General features: G+C 44.2%; 3 protein-coding genes, 1 long non-coding RNA gene and 1 pseudogene across 7 annotated transcripts; 3 read left to right on the forward strand and 2 right to left on the reverse strand.

The window, feature by feature from the left end:
* The first annotated feature begins 1,750 nt into the window (after positions 1–1,750).
* Positions 1,751–4,245, forward strand: LOC120683479 (annotated as a pseudogene).
* Positions 4,246–5,185: 940 nt separating this feature from the next.
* On the forward strand, positions 5,186–6,419 carry LOC120680745 (tuliposide A-converting enzyme 1, chloroplastic-like). The gene has a single exon (XM_039962273.1). It carries the CDS (start codon positions 5,290–5,292, stop codon positions 6,250–6,252), a length of 963 nt encoding a protein of 320 aa, XP_039818207.1. The 5' UTR covers positions 5,186–5,289; the 3' UTR covers positions 6,253–6,419.
* A 2,366-nt stretch (positions 6,420–8,785) lies between these two features.
* Positions 8,786–11,184, reverse strand: LOC120683753. Its single transcript, XM_039965832.1, has 9 exons — positions 11,155–11,184; positions 10,970–11,051; positions 10,739–10,871; positions 10,479–10,633; positions 9,895–10,386; positions 9,726–9,792; positions 9,537–9,631; positions 9,351–9,437; positions 8,786–9,057 (listed from the first exon to the last, which is right to left on the reverse strand). The coding sequence occupies exons 3-8, from the start codon at positions 10,766–10,768 to the stop codon at positions 9,362–9,364; spliced, it is 915 nt and encodes a 304-aa protein (XP_039821766.1). The 5' UTR covers positions 10,769–10,871; positions 10,970–11,051; positions 11,155–11,184; the 3' UTR covers positions 8,786–9,057; positions 9,351–9,361.
* Positions 11,185–11,594: 410 nt separating this feature from the next.
* Positions 11,595–18,471, reverse strand: LOC120683754. Of its 3 annotated transcripts, none has more exons than XR_005678910.1 (5): positions 18,379–18,471; positions 18,229–18,294; positions 18,018–18,102; positions 11,956–12,088; positions 11,595–11,856 (listed from the first exon to the last, which is right to left on the reverse strand). It is a non-coding gene; the product is annotated as an uncharacterized LOC120683754 (long non-coding RNA). The 3 variants fall into 3 exon arrangements; XR_005678908.1 differs by having other exon boundaries at positions 11,956–12,105; XR_005678909.1 differs by lacking the exons at positions 11,595–11,856; positions 11,956–12,088 and adding exons at positions 17,077–17,154; positions 17,264–17,311.
* Positions 18,472–20,220: 1,749 nt separating this feature from the next.
* LOC120682275 (deSI-like protein At4g17486) lies at positions 20,221–23,072 on the forward strand. Of its 2 annotated transcripts, none has more exons than XM_039964096.1 (4): positions 20,221–20,589; positions 21,651–21,938; positions 22,027–22,107; positions 22,708–23,072. In XM_039964096.1, exons 1-4 carry the CDS (start codon positions 20,475–20,477, stop codon positions 22,836–22,838), a joined length of 615 nt encoding a protein of 204 aa, XP_039820030.1. In that variant the 5' UTR covers positions 20,221–20,474; the 3' UTR covers positions 22,839–23,072. The 2 variants fall into 2 exon arrangements, with proteins under 2 accessions (XP_039820030.1, XP_039820031.1); XM_039964097.1 differs by having other exon boundaries at positions 20,242–20,589; positions 21,651–21,934.
* Positions 23,073–23,345: the final 273 nt, after the last annotated feature.

The raw sequence follows: 23,345 nt of genomic DNA on the forward strand, positions 1-23,345 counted from the left end.
GGGGTTGACGGGAACGGCGGCACGCAGGGCATAGGGCGAAGCAAATCCTCTGCCGTGGGGTCACTGATGCGTGGACCCAGCCCCACACATCAGTGACCAGGAATGGCTGAATGGAGGAGGAACCAGGGGTCTAAGTGCAAATATTCGGCTCGCGACTTTGGATCACGATCCAAATGAGGGGGTAAATAAAAAATACAGAGAACTTTATGCAAATATTAATATCTTTCTTAAAGTTTTGGAGGCCACCTCCACTCATGCAGCCAGCGAGATCCGGCCGCCTCTGGCGATCTCTGCCTTCCCCTATTTTATATGCTGTAAAAAATCCGAAGCCTGATGAAAAACTGAACTTCATCTGAAAGTGATATTGATCTTTTACATCGAAACAAGAACTGTGCAAAGCTTCGCTACTACGTCGCCTCAATACATGATCAATACGCCAATGCTATATATATGTAGAAATATAGGGTTTTGTATTAACAAGGATATACCAACAAATGATTACATAAACTATATATGTAAATACAAAAAAGAATATGCAATAATAATATAGAGGTTGATATCTATCTATTATCTTATTATTTGGCCAACAAACGGAGCCTCCACGTTCGCTCTCAGAGCTTAGAAATTCCCACGTTAATCGGAGAAAAATAGAAAAAATTAAATTACCCATCACTGCCATTACGAAAAAATAGCCTAAAATACCCATGTGCTTAATTAAAAATTACCCACCAATGCCATTATAAAAATAAAAACTAAAACTAACAACAATCAATCAAAATAAAACAAAAATAAGAATAATTGTATGCATAATATTATTAAAGCTCAACAAATCAAATTGTTATTATAGGTAGATCATATTTGAATTGTTTTAACCAACAATAAGACATAATTTACGATAATGAACAGGGTGATGTATGGTAAAAAAATAGTATATCTTTAAGTAAGAATATAACGACATACGAATTTTTAAATTTTTAGTACTAGCCGCGTAAATGCGCGGGCTATACGCCTAGTTGAAATGAAAATAAAATATTTTTTGACCTTGGCCCACGTATGCTAATAAACCTCGCTACATGAAAATAAACGACACACATGACATTATGGGACATGACACGCCCATCAAAAGCTGCGATCAAATAAGTCCCAAAGGACTCGTGAAGGAACAGTAGTGAACGTCTCATTTCTCAAAATGAAAACACAAAAAATGAAAATGTAAAAAAGGCAGTGGAGGTAGAGCTACTATTGAGTATCCTCCACTGTGTCTGTGTTCATGCACAGACAAAGCCAACGGCAGAGAAAGAAAGAATCTTTGTTCGTCAGTCGTCACCGCCAACAATTTTTTTTTGCTACTATGAATAAATCGCATCCCTGTCTAACTTAAATTTATTAGGATAAGAGCAAGCATTGGCTCACATGCAGGTTGATAATAGATTATATCCATGTTTTAAAAAAAAAGAAAGATTACGAGCATTAGCAATTTAGCAACTTTGGTCTCCAGCAACACAAGGAGCAAGAGCAACTGCTCCATCCCTACTACTACTCTACTAGTAGTGACTAGTGGGAGAGCTGTGTAGTGATCACTTCATTCACAGAAACCGGTGATCACCAGCGACTAGCTCTAGCCTCCCGGCGATCTCCATCGATGGAGATGGCTGGGGCTGGCCCTGATCAGCTGGTGGTGTGGACGTGGGGAAGGTGGCTGGCCATCGCCCTGCTCCCGCCGCTTCTAGCGCTCGCCATCTGCCACGGCAACGACGCCTTCCACCGCGCCGCGTTGGTGCTCAAGCGCTGGCTCCACGGCAGGCCGCGCGCGAGGCTCCCGCCGGGCCACATGGGCCTGCCTTTCGTCGGCGAGAACCCCGCCCTCAAGCGCTACTTCAGGCGCGCGCGCCGCCCCGATGGCTTCGTCCACGACAAGAAGCGCAGGTACGGCGACGCCACCGCGGGCCTGTACCGGACGCACCTGTTCGGCTCTCCCGCGGTCCTCGTGTGCTCGCCCGCGGCCAACAAGCTCGTGCTGCAGTCCCCCGACAGCTTCGGCGTGTGCTGGCCCGCGCCGGATCTCGTCGGCGCTTCGTCCATCCTCAACGCCGACGGCGCCCGCCACGCCAGGCTCCGCGCCTGTGTCGTCGAGGCGGTGAACCGGCCCAGCTCGCTGCGGAGCATCGCGCGCGCCATCCAGCCGCGCGTGGCCGCGGCGCTGCGAACGTGGGCGCACAAGAGCACCGTCACCGCCGCTGTCGAGACCAAGAAGGTGAGCGAACGATCTGATCAACCGCAGCTATCACGAATTTCGTTTCAGTAATCTAGCTAAACCACCTCTTGAATTATCGGCTCTCACTGTGCAGGTCACGTTCGAGAACATCTGCAAGATGTTCATGAGCATGGAGCCGTCGCCACTGACAGAGGAGATGGATGCGTGGTTCGCCGGCTTGCTGGGCGGCCTCAGGGCGTTCCCGCTCGACCTACCTGGAACTGCATTCCGTCGAGCTCTCAGGTACGGACCTACATTTCTACAGTCTTGTTAATCGAGATCGATCGATCTGTCATGTACTGATAGCCATAAGCTACTTGGTTTCTGAATCCTGACATGGAATGGTGTGCCTGGCTGCAGTGCCGCCGCAAGTCGAGCGCGGTGTTTAGGGATGAGCTGCGGAGGAGGAAGGAAGGGGCAGACGGTGGCGAGGACCTGATGAGCGCGCTGATGCGGACGGAGGACGAGGGAGGGAGGCTGCTCAGCGACGAGGAGGTGGTGGTCTGGTGGACAACATCGTGTCGCTGGTGCTAGCGGGCAACCAGTCCACTGCCTCTGCTCTCATGTGGGCTGTCTACCACCTCGCCAAGACGCCACATGCCCTTGCCAAGCTCAGAGTAAGCCGACTGCTCCCGAGCTTCGTCTTCAGCTGTTCCTTAGTCAGAGCTCCATGTGAGCTGAGCTCTAAGATAGCTGTGCTGTTTTTTAGGAGGAGAACGCTGCGATCAGCAGAGACAAGAATGGGGAGTTCATCACCCCTGACGACATCCCAAAGATGAAATACACTGCTAAGGTAGCACTGACTATCAATGCAACTTCCTAATGCCGCACAAATAATTTTACTACTATATTTAGCACTGAAAATTTTGGCACTCCCTTTTTCTTTACCTAGTCGAGTATCATGATCAGAGGAATCTTGCTGTCTCAGGTTGTCGAAGAAACACTTCGAGTAGCCAACATCGCGGCAATGGTTCATCGTGTAGCACTCAAAGATGTCGAGTACGGAGGTTATACCATACCTCAAGGGTGGAGGGTTGTGGTCTGGCTGCGGTCACTGCATACGGATCCCAATTACTACGACGATCCGCTGAAATTCAGCCCCAACAGATGGGAAGTAAGTTCAGTGTCTCCTTCGCTTCATACAAAACATACAGAACACACAGAGTTAGCTAGCTAATAACACCTTTGATATGTGTGAAATGAGCAACCATGATGATTCGACAATTGCACATTTTTTAGAAACCAGCCAAGCCAGGTACATACCAGGTGTTCGGAGGGGGGCACAGGATGTGCGCGGGGAACATGCTCGCAAGGCTGCAGCTCATTGTCATGCTGCATCATCTATCCGTTGGCTACAAGTAACTCCCTTTAATTTGTCTGCAAATCGCTGTTCGCCTGGCGAATTTATTTACAAAAATTCAGTCACATCTGCTTATTGTTTTGGTTGGACTTGTTTTTCAGATGGGAGTTGCTTAATCCTGACGCGGAAATCGTATACATTCCACACTCATATCCTTCCGATGGGGCTCTCATTGCCATCAGTGAACTATGAGTAGCAGCAGAAGGCGGTCTCATTGCTTCATTGCTTCAAATTCAAAGCATCGATTCAGATTGAGCTATGCATGTGCCGACTGCCGTGCATGAATTGAGAAAAGCAACGGTCCACTGCACATAAAAGAATCTCATGCCACTCTGCAATCTACATGCCTTGTCTGGAATGTATGATCAGGTCAGAGATTCAGACGCCTTCAAAAAAAGCTCAGAAATTCAGACTAGTTCGTGGACCCGAAGCACCTTTTGATGCTAATTTTTTTTGTAATATCTGAATCACCATATGATTTTGCTCTGAATGCACCAGCACACCTGGGAATGCAAGTAGCTCTGTTAGGAGCAACGGGATTCCTCTGACGTTGAGGACACCGTGACATGGGAATGTTTTTTTTTCTCTATAATTGGCGGTTACTAAAATGTCAGAGGAACTGCTTGCCTGATAGCAAAAGTGCAGCAGTACAATTGGTCGCTACTATTCTACTACAAGCACTGTTTGCTTACACAACCGTTTACACTGTTTTATACAATGTGTAAATGCTACTCGATGGGTAGCCGTGTAGGCCGATTAGCCATGTAAAACCGTGCAAAACTGTTTTGATCGTTTAAATGGCTGCGTATTATAACTTTTTTGCTAAACGATGGGTGACCAAGCGTTCACCGATTAACGTTTAAACTAATATTGGCTGCACGTCTTCTTCGTCAATAACTTCACTGTAGGTCACCCGATACCTGGAATTTAAATCTTTCTCTGGCCTTGTCAAACAAAAAGAATTCAAACATTTGAACAAGAAAAAAAAGGAATAAAGCCCTAATCTATTTTGGATTTGTGCTGCCACACTGTTAGCATTATCCCCGAATCTATTTTAGACGTAGGACCCACATAGCAGTGCACAATCATGGGGGAAAAGATAGGACGGGGAATTGAACCTAACATTGTAGTTCATATGAAAGTGGCATTTGATGTACCAGCAGACTACCAGTGTACCACTATCCTGGCGCTAGACTTTCCTCCGCGGTTCGTGAAGGAAATGTTCAAATTTCCGGTGAATCCAAATCACCCATGTCCATTTGAGCATAGCATGTCGCATTTCTTCCATCACAGACACAGTTCAGCATCATGGGGAAAAAAAACAGTAGCTATGAGCCATGTAACTGTTACATGGAAGCCATTTGACGTGTGCCTGCTGAATCCACCTAACTCCCTTTCTGCACTATCAGCACAAACTTGTTCATGAATAAATTATCTGAGTACATTGAAAAGAAACTCACGTTTGCCATCATCAAAATTAATAAACAGTGATGTACACGCTCAATGGGCTACACGCCAACTAACCCACCCGAAACCACGAAAAACGTACTAAAAGCAAATCAAATCCGCTCATATCCGTCGACGCCTTCCTTCTTTCTTCTCTGACCACCCCACCGCACGCAGCGCAGGTGCAGGAGGTGAGACCAGCGCGCGGAAACCTCACCTCCAGCCATCCATGGCCGCTTCCGGTGCCTCAGACGACGGGGTCGTCTTCGAGGCCGCGCACCGCATCCGTATTTTCAGGAGCGGGCGCGTCGAGCGCTACTGCGGCTCCGACCCCTTCCCGGCTTCCATCGACGCCGGCACCGGGGTCGCGTCCAAAGACCGCGCCATCTCCCCAGACGTCGCCGTCCGCCTCTACCTCCCGCCGGCAGCCAAGGACAGCGGAGGCAGGCTCCCCGTCCTGGTCTACTTCCACGGTGGCGGCTTCTGCCTCTTGAGCGCCTTCAACGCCATCATCCACGGGTACCTCAACTCCCTCGCGGCGCGCGCCCGGGCCGTCGTCGTCTCCGTGGAGTACCGCCTCGCGCCCGAGCACCCCATCCCCGCCGCGTACGAGGACTCGTGGCGGGCGCTCGGCTGGGTCGCCTCCCACGCCTCCGGCGCCGGCGAGGAGGCCTGGCTCGCCGACCACGCGGACTTCTCCCGGCTGTCCCTCGCCGGCGAGAGCGCCGGTGCCAACATCGCGCACCACATGGCCATGCGCGGCGGCGCCGAGGGGCTCCCCGGGGGCGCCCGGATCAGCGGCGTCGTCCTGGTCCACCCCTACTTCCTGAGCGACGCCAAGGTGCCCTCCGAGGAGAGCAACCCCGCCATGGCCGACAACTTGGCGAGGATGTGGCGCGTCGTGTCCCCGGCGACCACCGGCCTCGACGACCCGTGGATCAACCCGCTCGCGGTTGGCGCGCCGGCGCTGGGCGGGCTGGCGTGCGGGCGCGTGCTCGTGTGCCTCGCGGAGGAGGACGTGCTCCGCGACCGCGGCCGCGCGTACTGCGAGGGCCTCCGGGCGAGCGGGTGGGCCGGGGAGCTGGAGGTCGTCGAGGCGGCCGGGCAGGGGCACTGCTTCCATCTGTCCGACTTCACCTCCGGCGACGCCGTCAGGCAGGACGAGGCCATTGCCAGGCTCCTGAATCTGTAGAGACCCGTGTGGCCGTGTCATCGTTCGTGGGCCACTGGGTCTTCCTGCGTCGCATTACGCGAGCTGCTTGTCTACATGTCGTCTATCTTATACAGTATTGAGATACTGTTGGATTTGTTTGGTTGAAATAATGAAATGTTACGAGATCATGCTGTCATTTGATACGTTGTGAATTTGTGGTCGCCGGTTGCTGTGAGAAGGTTTAGCTTTGTGGGGGAGAATGTGAACAGTGAATATGTGCTAAATCAAATCCATGTGCGCAAGCACACTGCAGGTTTGCAGCGGCCATTTGGCCGGCATTCTTCTTCGACTAGTGGATCCGCGAATTGTGAACTAGTTATCGCCATACAACCTTCATGTGCTGTGTTCGGCTGGCTGTGGACTATTGCTGGTAGTTGATATTGAATTGTTGTCAGAAAAAAGTACTGCTGACTAGCTACTGTTTGGTAGCTAATGTTGATTTATTGTGAAAAAAAATACTACTAGCTAGCTGACAAGTCAGCTGAACAGAGCACATGGTGTTCTATTCAGTCCAGTTTACGTGCCATCTTGGGCAGCTCCGCGTCAAAATGCTCAAATCCAGAATTCCCAAGTGCACACCTGCAGTTCAGGATCCTGTTGATGGTCCAGGCTCCCAGCGTGCGAAGCTTCGACGTTGACGAGAAAAAGTCAAAGCGTGGTCGTGCCTCTTTCCACACGGGCCCGCACGTCAGTTCGGCCCAACGCCGGGCTCACGCCCACTTTGTGGCGCCCCACCACAAAGGCCCCGTTCGGTTGGGCAGCCCAGCTGTTCGGAAGTTCATGTGCAGCCGAACGGCTGGGGGCATAAGGCCAGCTAGCGTGTTCAAACCAGCAGACCTACCGTTAAACTAGCGAACGAGCCGTTATCAGCACAAACAGTAAAAATCTTTATTTAAAAAAAACCGGATTTATATTTCATATAAAGTTTTTGGTGGTTACATCCCAAAACATACAAGAACACCTTTGAAAGAAAAGAAAATTACAGCCCAGTTCTTGTAAACTCCCGGTCTTTCTCGCCACCGGCAGCCGGATGACGCTACCTGAAACCGACCACCTCTCCGGCGAAGCCACACAATTTTTTGTTGCTATCGACTTGCTTTTTTTAGCTGAACGAGCCGGTTGGATAACATCATCGAATACCGAGGAATACTGAGGAATCTGACGCCGCAAGTACCAGAGTCCCCAGCACACCGGATGTGTGACGACGACAAACCCCGAGGGGGACCAAAACCACCAGAAAAAGTGGTAACCAAAGACCAACCCAGCATCTCATCGAGCTGGTAAACATACCTTCCAGAGCTATTGCCGACGACGACGAAGGCAAGGAAGGAACCAAACCTGATGTTGCTGCTGCTCACGGTAACGGGGAAACCACCAAAGATGCAGAAGACGCCCACGCCAACGAACGATCTGGCGTCGACCTCTGCCCACCTCCGGCGTCGCACGCGGGAGCCGCAGCAACACAGGGAGAGACACACCCACCTCCAGGGCAGATTCAAGCAAAGATCGACGAAGACGCTAACCTTGCCAGCACCACCGAGGAGGGAACTTATTTTCCGTGGAGCAGCACCCAAAAAGAAAGCATCAGATTCACCGATGTCACCGGATCTAACGACACCACCTCCATCAGCTCCACTCCATCGGACAAAAGAACCGGCGGTCATCCTCACAGCACCACCAGAAAACTACCCTACTGTATGGCTAATATACACAAAGGAAAAACGGATCCGCCGCCGATTCAATCGAACCCCCTCCTTCTCCGACGCCAGCAAGGGCGGCAGAGACGAGGGAGGCGACGAATCGGCAGAGGAAAATGAGAATCGCCTCTCTCCCTCTCGCGTCGCCTGGATTTACTGTAGCGCCTAGAAAGAACGAGAGGAAGAAGGAAGAAACTGTATTGTTTACTTAGTGCTTGACGCGCGCTATCGCGTGCGAGCCTGTAAACGTTGTGTAACTTTTTGTTTAGTAGATGTTATATCAGCCGTATATATTTGTGTTTTTAAATTGGTTGTTGTACCCACAATAATCAATAGTTGGTAGAGTTTTTTTATTAATATATTTGGAGTCTGTTTTGGTGAACGGCCCACCGAGGTGCTACATATTGGGCTTAGCAAGAGAATGGGCCTGATCTGTACTTATGAACAGTGTTCGATTTTATCGAAAAGAAGAGAAATAGAACAGATTGTTAAACAGATTTTCTTTTTGGCGGGGAAGTGTGATGAACGATATTGTAAAATTTATGTTAGTTTTTTGTTTATACCCACAATAATCAATAGGCGGTAGAGTTATTTTTTTTATGCACAGTATGACTTGGTAAACGGCCCACGGAGGTGCTATGTATTGGGCTTGCCAAGCAAATGGGCATGAATTGTAAATATATACTACGTTCGATATCTTTTTAAACAATTTTTTGGTTGTTTATGTAGACTTAGGCATATCCATTTTTTTTCCCACAAAGGATTTGTGTTGCAAGACATTTTTGATTGGAACACAAGCTAAGATTTCTCACGCAGAGGATAAATGTTCAAGATACATAGACTTAGGCAGCATAGTTATAGAGTTCTTGAGCATACAGACATAGCTACTGATATCTATTACTGGACAGCACATACATATTAATAGTAGTTCTAATAGTCGTTTGCATACTTCATAAGTGATGCAGACAGTTATTGCAACCCAGCTCAAGTTCAGTTGTTATAGTAAACAACGTTTCATCAGATAGTTTGAGCTGTTTTGTGAGCAGCATCCTTGTAGGCTGATGTAGCTGAGCAGGTTGACAAAAGGCTGCATTTAGAGAGAAAATAATATAAGTACAAATTCAATTTGTAGAATGATAAGAAATGTTGTTGAGGAGTCGTCCGGGCGGCGGAGGAGAAGGGGAAGGAGCAGCGGACGCGCCATGGCCGCCGCCGCCGTGGCCCCGTGGAGGACTCCGCCAGCACCGCCGAGCGAGGAGGGAGGAGGGCGCAGGAAGAGATATTTTTTTTCCACCGTGAAACGGGATGAGAGGGGGGAGCGATTTTTTAACCGCGGACTGCGGGTTGGTTTCGAAAAAACATGAGGGCTTAATTTAATACCTCAGCAGTCATCATTTCTTGCTGGATTTTGTTCCTTTGCCATAAATTGTCTTTTCCTGATTGATTGGCTCTTGTTTTTCAGCCATCCTAAATGTTTAAATAATTTTAGCAGAGAAGAAGAAATGCAATCGATGGATATATGAATAATAAACTTGGATGGTTTGCTTTGGAAAAGAGCATGCTCACTTTGTAGATAGACTTGGAATGGCGGCATCATTTTTGGCAAGTTCAGTTGGTATATCAGGCATGTCTTTGTCTGACGACTTATTTGGAACTTTGGACTACAAATGATAGAAATGTAAATATCATGGCCATGATACATGGGTTATAAAGAACTGATAGGCATTACAATGTTCAAGGCGAGGATTTTCTTACCTTTTCTGCCTCCATAACAGACGTGTACAGACGTTCTTTTGCAGATTTATTTGTTGCTTCAGCATCCCTATGTGCAGGGATAAAAAATTAGATGGCAGCAGTGGTACAAACTAATTAGTGGCAAGAAATTTACGGCATAAGAATTAATGAAGTAGTATATGAGACGTACTCTACAACTTGTACATCAGCATCCTTGGAAGATAGTAGGACACTTTTTTCTGGTGTCTGTAAGTGCATGGATTGTATAGGGAGCGTCTTTGTGGGAGTAAGGAGACCATACAGCTGACTGCTTGAAGGACAACTTGCTGCAGAGATAGTTTCTACTTTGGCAATTTCTTTATCAGATGTTCCTATGTCCTGAGATGATTGTGGAGCATTCTGAGAGAGGCTTGGTGTGATCTTTTGCTTTCCATAGGCGGTAACAATTGAAGTTATTCGATAACTTTTCTTCGGCACCCGATAGCTCTTTTCAGTCATTAATACAGTAAATGTGAATTTGGAAGAGACAATGCTGGCGACATCTAGAGGTAGTAAATCATTTCCTTTTGGGGTGCGCATAACTGTTTCGACTGGCTTTCCTACAATCCGACGGCCGATCTCACCAAAACATATCATTTCAGCTTCTTCTGTACCGTCACTGGTTATAAAGTTTAGCTTGTACCTTTTTTGAAAGTATAAGAAAAGCACAGCCATATAAGATTTCGTTATTAGATGAACTTAATGGTGGTATAATGTAAAGGGGTGGCTACTTACTTGTAAGAAAATTTATTAGTAGTCCCACATTCATAACAGATGAAATCACAACCTTCTTGCTTACATGACTTGTTGCAGAAATTGCATGAAGGGAACCACCATGTTGAGGCGTCTATCAAGCGAGTTATAGTAACGGTACACATACAACCTTTTTCCTGCATAAGACCAAAGTGACAGAATGTACAAATGCGATTATTTTTATATAACACCAGCGGCATAGCATGATTGTTTTTTAAAACAAAAAAGATGTTGCTACTTACTGGGAATTCATAAGGATCAATATCTTGCATCTCCCTAAGAGTTAGGTGTTCTTTGTTCTGTTGAGTCTGAGGAACTGGAAGATCCTCCAGAGGCGTTCCTGTCTTTCGAACTGTAATATTTTGGCTCCCGACACTGCATATTTATTTCTATTGTCATTCCAATACTGACGAGCATTCACATGTTTTCGGGCAAAATAAATATCTATTAAACAGGCATTAATGTAATCGCACCTTTGGAGCAGAGTCTCAGATTCGGGAATTTCAGGATTTATATACCAGTGACAAGCAGAGTGGCCGCTCAGATAAAGTTGGCCTAAAGCAGAAATAAGCCACACTTTTATTTGTTGAAATGCAGCTGGAGGTAAGACTTTTGAGTTCTGTAGAGTAGGCAATGTGAACATGAATGACAAGCATACCTTGGAATGTTTTCACCAGGCAGCCAGTTAACAGAACTGTGGTTGGTGAAGGTCCACTTGAGTCGTTTAAATTGTCAATGTTAAATGCGGAAGCTTTTTGGCCCCATAGAGAAACTCGTACCTCATTACCGCTGTCAGAAAAAAATATTTCTAAGTGTAGTAGATGGAATGGAAATTATGAATGCAGCAAAGAATTGTGTTGGTGTTTATACAAAGATATGAGTAGCAGAGACTTACGTGGCATCTCGCAGCAAAATATTTCTACGAAGGTTTGGTTTAGGTTGATTGGAGAAAGATATCCATTCAGGTTCAGCGGCCTCAATCAGTATTCCGAGTACATCTATAAAAAAGACCAATTTAACATGATTCACTATAGCTCAAGAGTTATTAAATCCAAGACTACTTTCATTTAAGGCGTATTTACAACTTACCGTGAAATTTCTTTCTGTCACCAACGAATTGTTGCAGTTCAGAAAATGGTGTCAAGTTGTATACATAATTGGGAAATGAACCAGGCTCTTCAGTGTGTGATACACGTGTATGGCAGGTTAATTCAAGCATGTAGGGAGCTTGAACAGATTTGTAATAGTCTTTGGCATTGCATATTCTGAACCTGCTCATGATATAATTTTGACAAGGTTGTATGATACGACCATGTTTTTCAGCTTCAGTAGGTGGTATCTCAGCATAAATGGCGCTTCCCTGGTGATGTTTGTTTAGTCAAAAAAAAATGTAGGCACAGGTACATAAATTATTTGAAGTATTAAGTGGCAAATCAGCAAATAAGATTATAGGAATAACCTGAGTGTCTGCTAGAATGAGGTCTATATGCTGCAGGGGACCATCATCATTTATGCCTCTAAATTCCCATTTGCGTATGACACGGACAAAAATTGTTTTCAGCCGATCTTTTGGGGTTAGTGAAACCAATGGGCTGTAAGACATTTTGTCCTGCATATTAGACAATGAAAGTTTAGATGCAAATTCAAGTGTAATGGTAGTGCTTGAAGGGGAAAATAAGATCTAGAAGCTGTTGCTGCTAGTAACATGTAATTAAGAATGTAAGAAGGAAACAATGGGAAATTGACAAATTAATAATTGTTTAGAACGTCACCTTTGTTTCTTTTGTTTAATATGTTTTCCTCTGTTTCGGCAGCAAATAACTGATTATTAAGCTGGCAATACAAGCTGTCAGAATGTTCATTTGGAACTGATTGAAGTGAAGACTTCATTATAGACGACATTTTTAGTTGTATCACTGATGTGACCATCATCATCCTCAATAAGTATCTTAAGTCCGTTCTTTGATGTGACTCTCGAAACAGCTACATATAGTTGCCCGTGACTGAACACAGGTTTTTTAAGATAGATACCGACAGTGTCCAGTGTTTGACCTTGGCTCTTATTTATTGTCATTGCAAAGCATATTTTTATAGGGAACTGCCGCCTCTCCATAACAAAAGGTAACTTTGTATTCTTCAATATTAGACTAATCCTTGGTATTAGCACTGTGTGACCAGCATGTGTGCCTGTGAGTATGTTAGCTTGGATTACTTTACTGCCCAAGCCTGTTATGACAAGCCGAGTTCCATTACAGAGACCTATAGATTGTTTCAAATTTCGAAGAAGCATTATAGGTACACCTTCTTTTAGTGTCAGTTCATGGGTTGGAAAATTATTTCCATTTAAGGAATTCAGAAATTCAACTGGGTATAACAAATCAAATGAATCATGAAATCCTGGGGCTTTAACAATTTTGTCGCAACTAAGATATTGCCTTTCCTTCCCTGGTAGCAGGCTTACAATATGCCTATTAAGTTCATCGACTAACTCATTAGTTGGTGTGAGTATTGCGCGCCCTTTCAAATAGGAAGCATCAAGATATCTTGTAGGTAAGTCAGCATAAACAAAATTAATAATTGAGGTTATCGGTTCATCACATGGCTTGAGGAGTAGGTCTTCTGGAATTCGAATCCATGTTTTCTCAACTTCACCTTCTTTAGCATGAGCCTCAATTTTACCTTCACCTATATCAAGAATCCATTTACTGAAAGAAGATAACTCTTCGAGTGTTGTTTTGTCTAGGTCTGGCGATTTTAGGCGCATATTAGTGTGTAGTTCCAGGAAAGTCACAGATGACCATAAAGGAGAATTTATAATAGCTGCATTAACTATTTGTTCTCTACTGCCACCTTCTATAACAGGAAGTATTTGGCGCGGGTCACCACCTAAAACAACCACTTTCCCACCGAATGGTATATTTTTTGCCTCCTCTGAATGGGCAGAAAGAAGGTCTCGAAATGACCTATCTAGACTTTCTAGGGCCATACGATGTGTCATTAGAGCCTCATCCCAAATCACAAGCGATGTCTTCTCAATTAATTCGGCTAGCATTGAACCCCTCTTGATGTCACAAACAGTTCCTTCATCTAAATCACAGGGTATTCTAAATCTCGAGTGCGCTGTACGACCCCCGGGCAGCAATAAGGAAGCAACGCCGGAAGAAGCAACAGTTAGGACAATCTTTTGATGAGCTCTTATGTACTTTACTATAACATTCCATAGGTAAGTTTTTCCGGTTCCCCCATATCCAGACAAGAAAAAAAACCAGGCTTATCATTGAGCACACATTCAGTGATGCTGAAAAATGCGTTTAATTGCTCATCATTCAGGCTTGACATATCTGATTCTGCTTCAAGTAGCAATTCTGGACCATTATAGGAGAGCTCTTCCTCTATTAAACGGTTGCCGCAGATTGTGGCAGAATTATTTTGTTTGGAAGGTAGATCATGATCTTTAATACGACCGCCGTTTTTTTCAAACAAAGTAGATAAGTCATCAAGTAGTAGGTCTTTAAGTTGTTTTTCTGGTATGAAAAAACATGGATTTCCAATAGTTTCGCGTATGCGATACTGGATATCATCAGCAAGAACCCTCCAGACTTTTTCGAAGAAGGCATACTCATCAGTAACTTCACAGAAAAGAAGCATCGTAACGAATAATTGTCTTAACTGAGGAGAAGTAGCCCAAGCAGCTGCTTCATCAAATGCTTCGTACCATTCTTGGTCATTACCTAGGAGACCCCGTGCATTACAAGCTTCTTTAAATGTGCGGTAAGTATGCCCGTTATATGTTCTAACATCTTCATAGCTTTGTGCGCCTTTAACTGTCATGAGTAGCATTCTAAGATAGTACCTTTCTCCAACGGATGGATGTACGTAGTACAGACGGCCAATTTTATTTCCAGAATGACGTGGTTCCCATATTCTTTTATCCTTTATCCAACACCACTTGCTTGGGAATTCCAAATATGTCAAATCCCTAGCTGAAGGATTGTTTTTGTTACATTCGAACCATTCAGTTAGCATTGTATGGCGAAAAAAATCATTGGTTACAATTTCAGACATGTTTGCATTTTCATCGTATAAGATATTATTTTCATCTGGTAGATGTACAGGAAGCCTTTCGACAGAAGGATAGTGTCTATGGATGTCAAAACCAAAGACACGCCAGCATGCATCTTGCTCACAAATATAGCGGCAATCCAAATACTCTTTAACTTCATTTCTGGTTTGAGTTTCCTCGTCAATAGGAACTTCCTCTCCGTTTCTAATTTTTTGTAGATATGCTTTGCTGCAATCTGGGCCTTTTGTAACATATTTGAATAGATATTTGATAAAGATGCCCTTGTTGCACCACTCAACATTTATGTGAGCTTGAAATTTTTTCAGAAGGTATGGATTATAGGGTACTACCCATCTATTGTCAAGACAAACATTTCCTTTCTGTACAAAGCGGACGTTGTTTGGCCGTTTGTAAACAACAAACCCATTTTCGTCAATAGTGGTTTCTTCTTGATATTTTTTTGGATACCCCTTTGAACATTTTCCGTTTTTCATACAAGGACATTTAGGGTTGTCCTTTCCACAAGGACCATGCATCATGTGTTCAGCAACAAGGACATATAATAGTGGGTCTTCCTTAGGATCAGGAATTTCAGCACTAATAAATTTGTCAATCATAGATGGATTTGGATTTGTTGTATCCTCTAAAGTCCATAAGATTATATGGGCATGAGGAAGGCCACGTTTCTGGAATTCAACTGTATGTAAAACTGTCATAAATAAGAACAATTAGAAATTGTTTATTGAGTATAATGTACTGTGAATGGTGTGCATTTACAAAATATTGTTTTAGTAGTTTAAGGAAACGAATTATGTCTTAAGTATTAGGTTACAGATTTTGTACCTGCAACAACAGGCCCAAAAGCTTTTCCATCCTTTATATCGGATAGCATTTCTTCAAGTTTCATATTGTAAACACGTACAACTATGTCTGCTCTATCTGAAGGTTTCTGCCCATGTTCTAGAATTCCAAGTGAAATCTCAGGCCAATTGACATCGCACGTGAAGGTGACGAAAAAATCTGGTGGCCCAAATACTCTGCAAATTGCCATACCATCATGGTAGTTCTGGACCATATAGCGACGGCCTCCGGTATGGGAAGCAGGCAAGACAGTTAATTTGCCTATTTCACTTCCATCTACACATCCTCTTCCAACAGCATCTGCTATACCTTGAAGACTCTCAATGCGTAGACGAGATTGGTTCCTAAGAATAAACCATAACCTATTCTCATCAATGGCAGCACGAGCATCTATCTTAGCTTGGCTTGATAAGAGGCCGTAATTTAGGTAAGGGTTTGGCTGGTTGCGCCTGTAATGGAAATGATATCGATAATATTCATGCATTGTTACAGTAAGGCGTTTCTTTTTCCTGTGTTCAGTGGCATCACTGTAAAGAATTCCAACTTGAAAACCACGTTCACCATAAGGAAACAGTAAAGGATATTGCAAAGGCATATAAGCAGGATGTAGAGATGATATATGTCTCAATTGTCCTGACTTGGTTTGGATTATAATATCTCTTTTGAATGTATCTAAAGAAAAGTCTCCAACAATGAGCATGGCAAGATGATCGGTTGTAGGGAGGTTATATTGAACAGGATCTCCTTCTTGAGCACCGATAATCCTTATGATAAATTCATCTTCACTGTTAGACTCAAGTCGATCACGGGCCATTGTAAATTTTTTAGCAAAAGGATTATGATCGTCTAACATAGTAGTAAGACTCTGAATAATAGCTGGATCAAGAGTTTCTAAGGACCCATCATCTGGATGTAGTGCTTTTAGACGATTGGAAACTTCATTAGAAGTATCATAGATATAAAGTTGTAGAAATTTTGGAGCGCTACCATCAGGAGGCAATAAAGAACCAATACGATGGTGAACTTGTCCATTGATTTTGAAAATCGGAGGACCCCTTCCATCATTTACAGATCGGTCAATATTTGCACCCATAGATGTGAAAGCAAACAAACAGTTGTATTGACGTATATTCTTCATGAATTTGTTGGGTCTAGCACCTCCATTATGCGTAGTCAAAGAAGCAAGAGGCTCTGGTCTAGGTCTAAAAGCTGGTATTTGTATCTTTCCTTGTTTGCAGCATAAATGATATTCAATTTTATTAGAATGAGATCTGGAGCTGAACATAGCCCGTTCACGGAACCAGAACACAGCATGGCAATGTGCGCATTCATAATCTGGCGAACCATAATATGACCTGTCTTTATAGGATGCTAGAAAAGGAAAGATTTGTTGTTGTAAGTAGTGTAGTTTTTTTTAAAAAAAACATAGGAATACCTATTCATACTTAAATTATACTATACCTTTTAGAGCATCTATATATTCTTGCGGGAACCGACCGCAGTGTATTGATTCTTGGGTCACGACTCGAGCAGCTGTTTTTTTTTTTTGGTGGCGGAAGATAGAAGGGGAAAATAAACCATTTTTCCTTAGAAATTAAATTGAAAGGTAAGCTTAAAAAGGTTTGTTAATGTTATTACCTTCATGAGCAAGTCGTTTTTGGGCCATATATTTCCGGTGTTTGTTACGATTGTCATATGGATCTGAACCAACAGGATTATATGTGGAAGAGCCACCTAGAATCAAATCAAATGTGAATCATTTAGTTCGGAGCTTAATATTTTTATATTAACTTACAGCTACTCTGTGTACTTTCTTTTTAAGAAATTTCAGTAGATACATTACATTGGATTTGCGAACGGGAACGTTTATTGCTGGACGACTGTAAAAATCCTGTCATGCATACAACGTTTAGTTAATTCAGTGTGATTAAACGCATATAATCTGCAGCAGGTCATATGATTACGTACCAGAGTGTTCATGAGGATCACTCATCTTAGGAATAAGTAACTCAAACAAAATGGTAGATTTCAGTGATACAATCCAGCAATTTTAGTCTCCACTTGCAGGTGCTGTATTCATTGGGATATTATATGAAGGATAGGCCGCGTAGGTAAAGGTAAAAGTAAGCACATTCTTTAATGTTGGATTTGTAAAATAATAATTATTCGGAGATAATTCGAAGGGTGCGAGGCAGCCCCATTAAATACATATTAGTTTTCCATTAGAGGGAGGACGCCTCTGACGGTACCTTCAATGCACATTAATATGGGTAATATGTGCTCCTAAAATACTTATTTGAAGTGTGCCTCTACGTAAGTCTTCGTCTATATAATTCTCTCTATTGTGAAGCATTCTAACAACTTTAAATGTATCACATCTGAGTACAGTTCAGGAGGTGTAATTTTAGGATAAGAGAGTATTGGTTTGACTTATTTGTAAGTGTTCTTTTAAGTACTATAATTTGAGCTTGCCGTAAAAGGCATATACCAAGAAGTAGTTCGTTTGACAGGAAGTACAAATGTAGCAAAATATAGTGCAACCCATACGGCATACTAAGATTAAGCTAGACAGAGGTGAACGGGAAAGAGAATAGTACCTCAGCAGTAAAGAGGATCAAATCAGTTTCTCGCAAATAACTTTTTGTAGATAGAGCAAGATCTTTTTATATCATGCGAAGAACTCTGTAAGCATTTGGAAGGAAGCATTATAATAAGTTTGAGAATTACTGAGTTGATAGATGTATGAGTTTCGCAGGTCAGAGATAAAGAATGCTTCGAAACCTACGGCAAGTCATATGTAACACGTACCAGTGACTTCCGAGAGGGAGAGCAAAGCGAATGTCTGAGATGCAGTTGCCGGGTGAACAGAAATTCCTTGAAAACCAAAGATGAGTTTAATAGAAATGTTTAGAAATCAGAGGGCGCAAATGTCTTGAGATCTCTTCCAGTAATACTCACCTTCTGATGGAAGAACTACTCAACCTTTCCAGCGAAGGGAGACGCGCTTTAGTTAGTAGTTGGAAGATTTGAAACCTTGGAAGAGCGGATGAGGGCTATCTCCAACCATTTCCCCCATCCAACTCTCCTCAAACGTACTATTTACTATATTTTACTACCTCCCTCCAAAAGATTCCTCCCCCTATAACTCCGTCTCTCCAATCATTCCCCCATATCTATTCCCCCTATATACTATCACTCATTAACTAACTATTTATTTAACATTTTTGAATTTAAAAAAAAAATCATACAGTATTTGTACTGTCATAATACGCATTATCATCATGTTACGGGACTCAAACGGGATTAATATCGCGAAGAAACGGTGTGATTAGAGATATAGGGGGAGTTAGAACTCACACTATATGTGGGGGGAGTTTCAACTCCCCCCGTATATAGGGGAGCTATAGGGCGAACCGTTGGATCGGATTTCCCCCTATAGCTCCCCCGATATGGGGTGGGGGGAGGCATAGGGGGCACCGTTGGAGCACGCCTTATGTGGCAATGGCGACGAGCTGAAGGCGCAGAGACGAAGGAGCTCTAGAAATGGTTGTGCCGGGTTCGAGGTGGCTAGGGAAAGGAGCCGTTGTAGGCGGCCAACAGTAGCAGCAATAATTACCGGGAGGAGGATGAAGACTCTTTTTTCTACGCTGAATAGTGAAAAGGACAGACGCATCATGTGTGCACACTGACATGAGCGTGTTGAAGAAGCCACTGGCCTTACGTGTGAACACAAACATGAATTGCAGCAAGTCTTTGATGTAGGGGGCGTTTAGTTCCCTTCCCGAAATATTTTTTGTGTGACACGTCAACACTTTGACCAGATATCGGGAGGGCGTTTCGAACACTAATTAAAAAATTAATTTCAGAACTCGCTTGGAAACTACGAGGCGAATCGTTTGAGGCCTTTAACCACATTATTTGAACATGTGGGTTACGGTAGCATTTATGGCTAATCATATACTAATTAGGCTCAAAAGATTCGTCTCGACGTGTACATCCAAATTGTGTAATTAGTTTTATTGTTTAATTACATTTAGTGCTCCATATATGTGTCCAAAGGGAAAGACATGTTTTTCGAGGTGAAAATTTTTGGGAACTAAACGGGCTGTAGCAGAGATCGTCCGATCAGAATCGAATGGTGTATTTTTTTATAGACGGGAAGATTTAAAACCTTGGAAGAGCGGATGAGCTTGTGCGGCAATGGCGACGAGCTGAAGGCGCAGAGACAAAGAGGAGCTCTAGAAATGGTTGTGCCCGTTTCGAGGAGGCTAGGGAAAGGAGCCGTTGTAGGCGGCCAACAGTAGCAGTAATAATTACCGGGAAGAGGATGAAGCCTCTTTTTTCTACGCTGAATAGTGTAAAGTTCAGACGCGTCATGTGTGAACACTGACATGAGCGTGTTGAAGAAGCCACTGGTCTTACGTGTGAATACAAATATGAATCGAGGCAAGTCTTTGATGTAGTAGAGATCGTCCGATCAGAATCGAATGGTGTATTTTTTTTATAGACGACGTGGAAGGCCTACCCTTACTCCGTGGGAACAACTTTCATCTATAGAAATACAGCCAGCCATCCAGCCCAGCCAGCGAAAAGCAGGGCATCCGAACGGGCTGAAAATCAATCACCAGCCCTGCTTTTAAAGCTCAGCAGTGTCCATCAGATCATCACTATTGCAACCTCGTTCCCTCTCACCAATCGCACGACCCTTGCGCCTCACTGAACCCTCGGCCCCACATTTGGCGGGCCCCACACGACGGTGGCTCCAACAGGCGCAGCGCCACCGCCAGGCGTCAGCGCCCAACGGAAAAATATCTTCAGAGGTCAAAGGCTGGGAGCGTGCTAGTTGTTCCCCGGTTGGTTAGCGCTCTTTCCCTTCCTCGCTTCGAAACAAATCAAATTCGGAGCAGCGAAGCGAAAGATCCGCAAGCGGCCAGCCAGCAAAGCCTCTCCCCCCTGCCCTTCGATTTCGATCCAGCTCAACCCGCGCACTGATCGGGAAGCTAATGCCGCGGGATCTGTAGCGCCACCGGGCTTCTCAGGCACGCGCGGCGGGTATGGAGGCGCAGAACGGCGCCGGGGCGCCGGTGGTGCTCAACGTGTACGACCTGACGCCCATGAACAACTACCTCTACTGGTTCGGCCTCGGCATCTTCCACTCCGGAATCGAAGGTGCTTAGTAGGTTTCGTGCTTCCTTTTTGCCTTGGGCTGCCGGAATTCGAGTTTGTTTGTTGTGCTGCTGTGTGCCTTTTATGCTGTGTAGATTCTCATGCAGTAATCGTTTCGAGTTTGTTCGATAACTGCGATTCGTAGTTATTGCAGTAACTTTAGCAAATTCAGAAGGCTGGGTAGAAGAGAGGGCGAGGGAATTCCGTGCTAGGTTTGTTTGTGAATTTACGATGTGTTACCAACTACTACTGGTACTTTTCAGTGATTTATAGATACACTTTAGCTCTCCAATCCATCGCCGTCTCTCTTCCCATCCGCTGTGTTCGCTTGGCTTGTCAGCCAACCAGCCAGCAGTACTATTTTCTCATACTAAATCAGCACCAGCCACCAGCCACCAGCCACCAGCCACCAGCCACCAGCAGTCAGTGGCGGACCCAGGGCCCGGCGACCCTGGGCACCTGCCCGGGCTCCGATGCACTCGTTGCAAGGTCAAATTGTTCATCATGGTCGCAACCATGTTCTACTCGGGATAGGAATAGATTGCTATTGTAGTCTTTGCCCAGGCTCAATTTAATCTCTGGGCCCGCCACTGTCAGCAGTACTGTTCTCTCATAATAAATCAGCACCAGCCATCAGCCACAGCCAAGCGAACACAGTATTCTCTCATTGATGGATGATTAGGTAGCTATTGAAGCTTCTAGGGCAAAACTGTGCTCAACCGATCCAGGTAAACTCTGAAAACCAAGGACATTTAAAGACTAGAGAAAACGTGGACGGATTTTGTAGCTAGATAGGTGTATCAGGTATGAATTGGCAATTGTTGGAACAGAGTTGCTCGTGAGGTTTTGTTGTAGTGTGGGCCCTGGTAGGAAAACTAAAGCCCCTGATTGTAGGTTGTTGCCAAACTAAAGAAACTCTGCTCCATTTGCTTGTAAGGTTGCACGATTCAGTTTTCACTTACTCTAGAGTCTTAGCCTGCATTTGGTAGCTTGCATTGTTCTAACCAACTGATTTATATGGGCTTATACTCAAAGATTATTGTACTGTTTGCTCAAATGAACAGTCCATGGCATGGAGTACGGATTTGGAGCACATGAGTTCCCAACAAGTGGGGTATTTGAGGTGGAACCAAAAAGCTGCCCTGGCTTCGCGTATAGAAGGTCCGTGTGGATGGGCACAACTGACATGTCTAGGGCAGAGTTCCGCTCATTCATTGAAAATCTTGCAGGAAAGTACAATGGTAACACGTATCATTTGATTTCAAAGAATTGCAACCATTTTACAGATGATGTCTGTAAGAATTTGACCAGGAAGTCAATCCCTGGATGGGTGAATCGGCTAGCAAAAGTAGGTTGGTATCACCAGTTTAATCTATCTTTGTCCTAACTTGATTGATACTCTAGGTAGCTGATTTTTTTTTTATGCCCTGACAATCCTAGGTTCATTTTTCAACTGTCTCCTACCAGAAAGCATCCAAGTTTCTACAGTCAGACACGTCCCTACTCATCCTGCATTTTCTGGTGAGTTTGATGCCTGAATTTCACCTATGATGATTTCTGACGTAATCTGAGTTTCTTCTTTAAGAACTGCATCCAATTTTTAGCTACACCTTGTTCTAGAATCTTACATTTTTCTGGCTTGTATGCATCAACTGATCTATATTTTAAACAGCTCTTTGACATGATTACTTGGTGTATATTTCGAATGGCCATAAAAATCTACTAGCAAGTAATCATATAGCTGTTTGGACGTTTTGTTTATGTGCAAAATGACCATCAGCCCAGTCACACTGCTTTTTTATCTTTTCACTTTTGACTTCGGTTTATTGCACATCAGTCAGATTTTGTGGGTGCTGTGTTTGCTTCATAGCAGCTGGTAAACTGACACTGATCATGTCTGCCTAGGGATTTAGAGAGGGTTGAATCAAGAACACTACAGATCATTGCTTTCTATGAATTCAGTTTCCATGGTTATATCGTGCAACTATCTTCTATAAGCCACTTTGGATTCTGAGATCACAAACAGCGCTAGCTAGCTTATACCTGCTGTGTCATTTTGTATGATTGTCTGTTGTCTTTTGTATTGACATTTATCTGTTCTTAATCTGTTTCCTTTCGTAGATGATGATATGGATTCGATATCTTCATCTGTTATTGGGGACAGTGATTTGGAAGAGTTGGACCAACACCTGCTGCCATCAGACGTCCATTCTATAGATGTACCGCGAAAGCTAGCCAAAGATCTTCTCTGAATTAGTCCACCCTTTTGGATTCCATATATCAGTATAACTTCAACTGCAGCAGCTGGCGTCCATGAAGTGATTCTCCATGTGGTGTGACCGTGTGGGAGTGTAGATGAATGTTGCTAATTGTATTGATTCTTTACCACTGAGTTTGTTGCATACCCATATACAACTCGACAGCAATGACATGCTTTCTGATTCTTTGCCGTCTATGATCTTATGGTCATTTGATCATTAGTGTCTTGTGTTTGGGTGATGTTGTATGGTCCTGATGAATACTTATATTATCAAGCCAATTCCCTCGGTGCCATAGAAATTAACGTGGCTTCCCTCGGTCCTATAGAATTTTCTGAAATTTCCTTAATGCCACGGCTTCAAAATTTTATTCCCTCAATGCCAATTCTGTGAGTTAGCATCTCAGGTTTGTGTTGGATTGATCCGGACTCGGATTTCTTTCCAAATAAAATGGCGCACCACCTCTCCGCACCACCTAATCTAATCTCCGACCTATTTTAT

Source organism: Panicum virgatum, chromosome 7N, assembly GCF_016808335.1.
Source record: "Panicum virgatum strain AP13 chromosome 7N, P.virgatum_v5, whole genome shotgun sequence".
NCBI lineage: Eukaryota > Viridiplantae > Streptophyta > Magnoliopsida > Poales > Poaceae > Panicum > Panicum virgatum.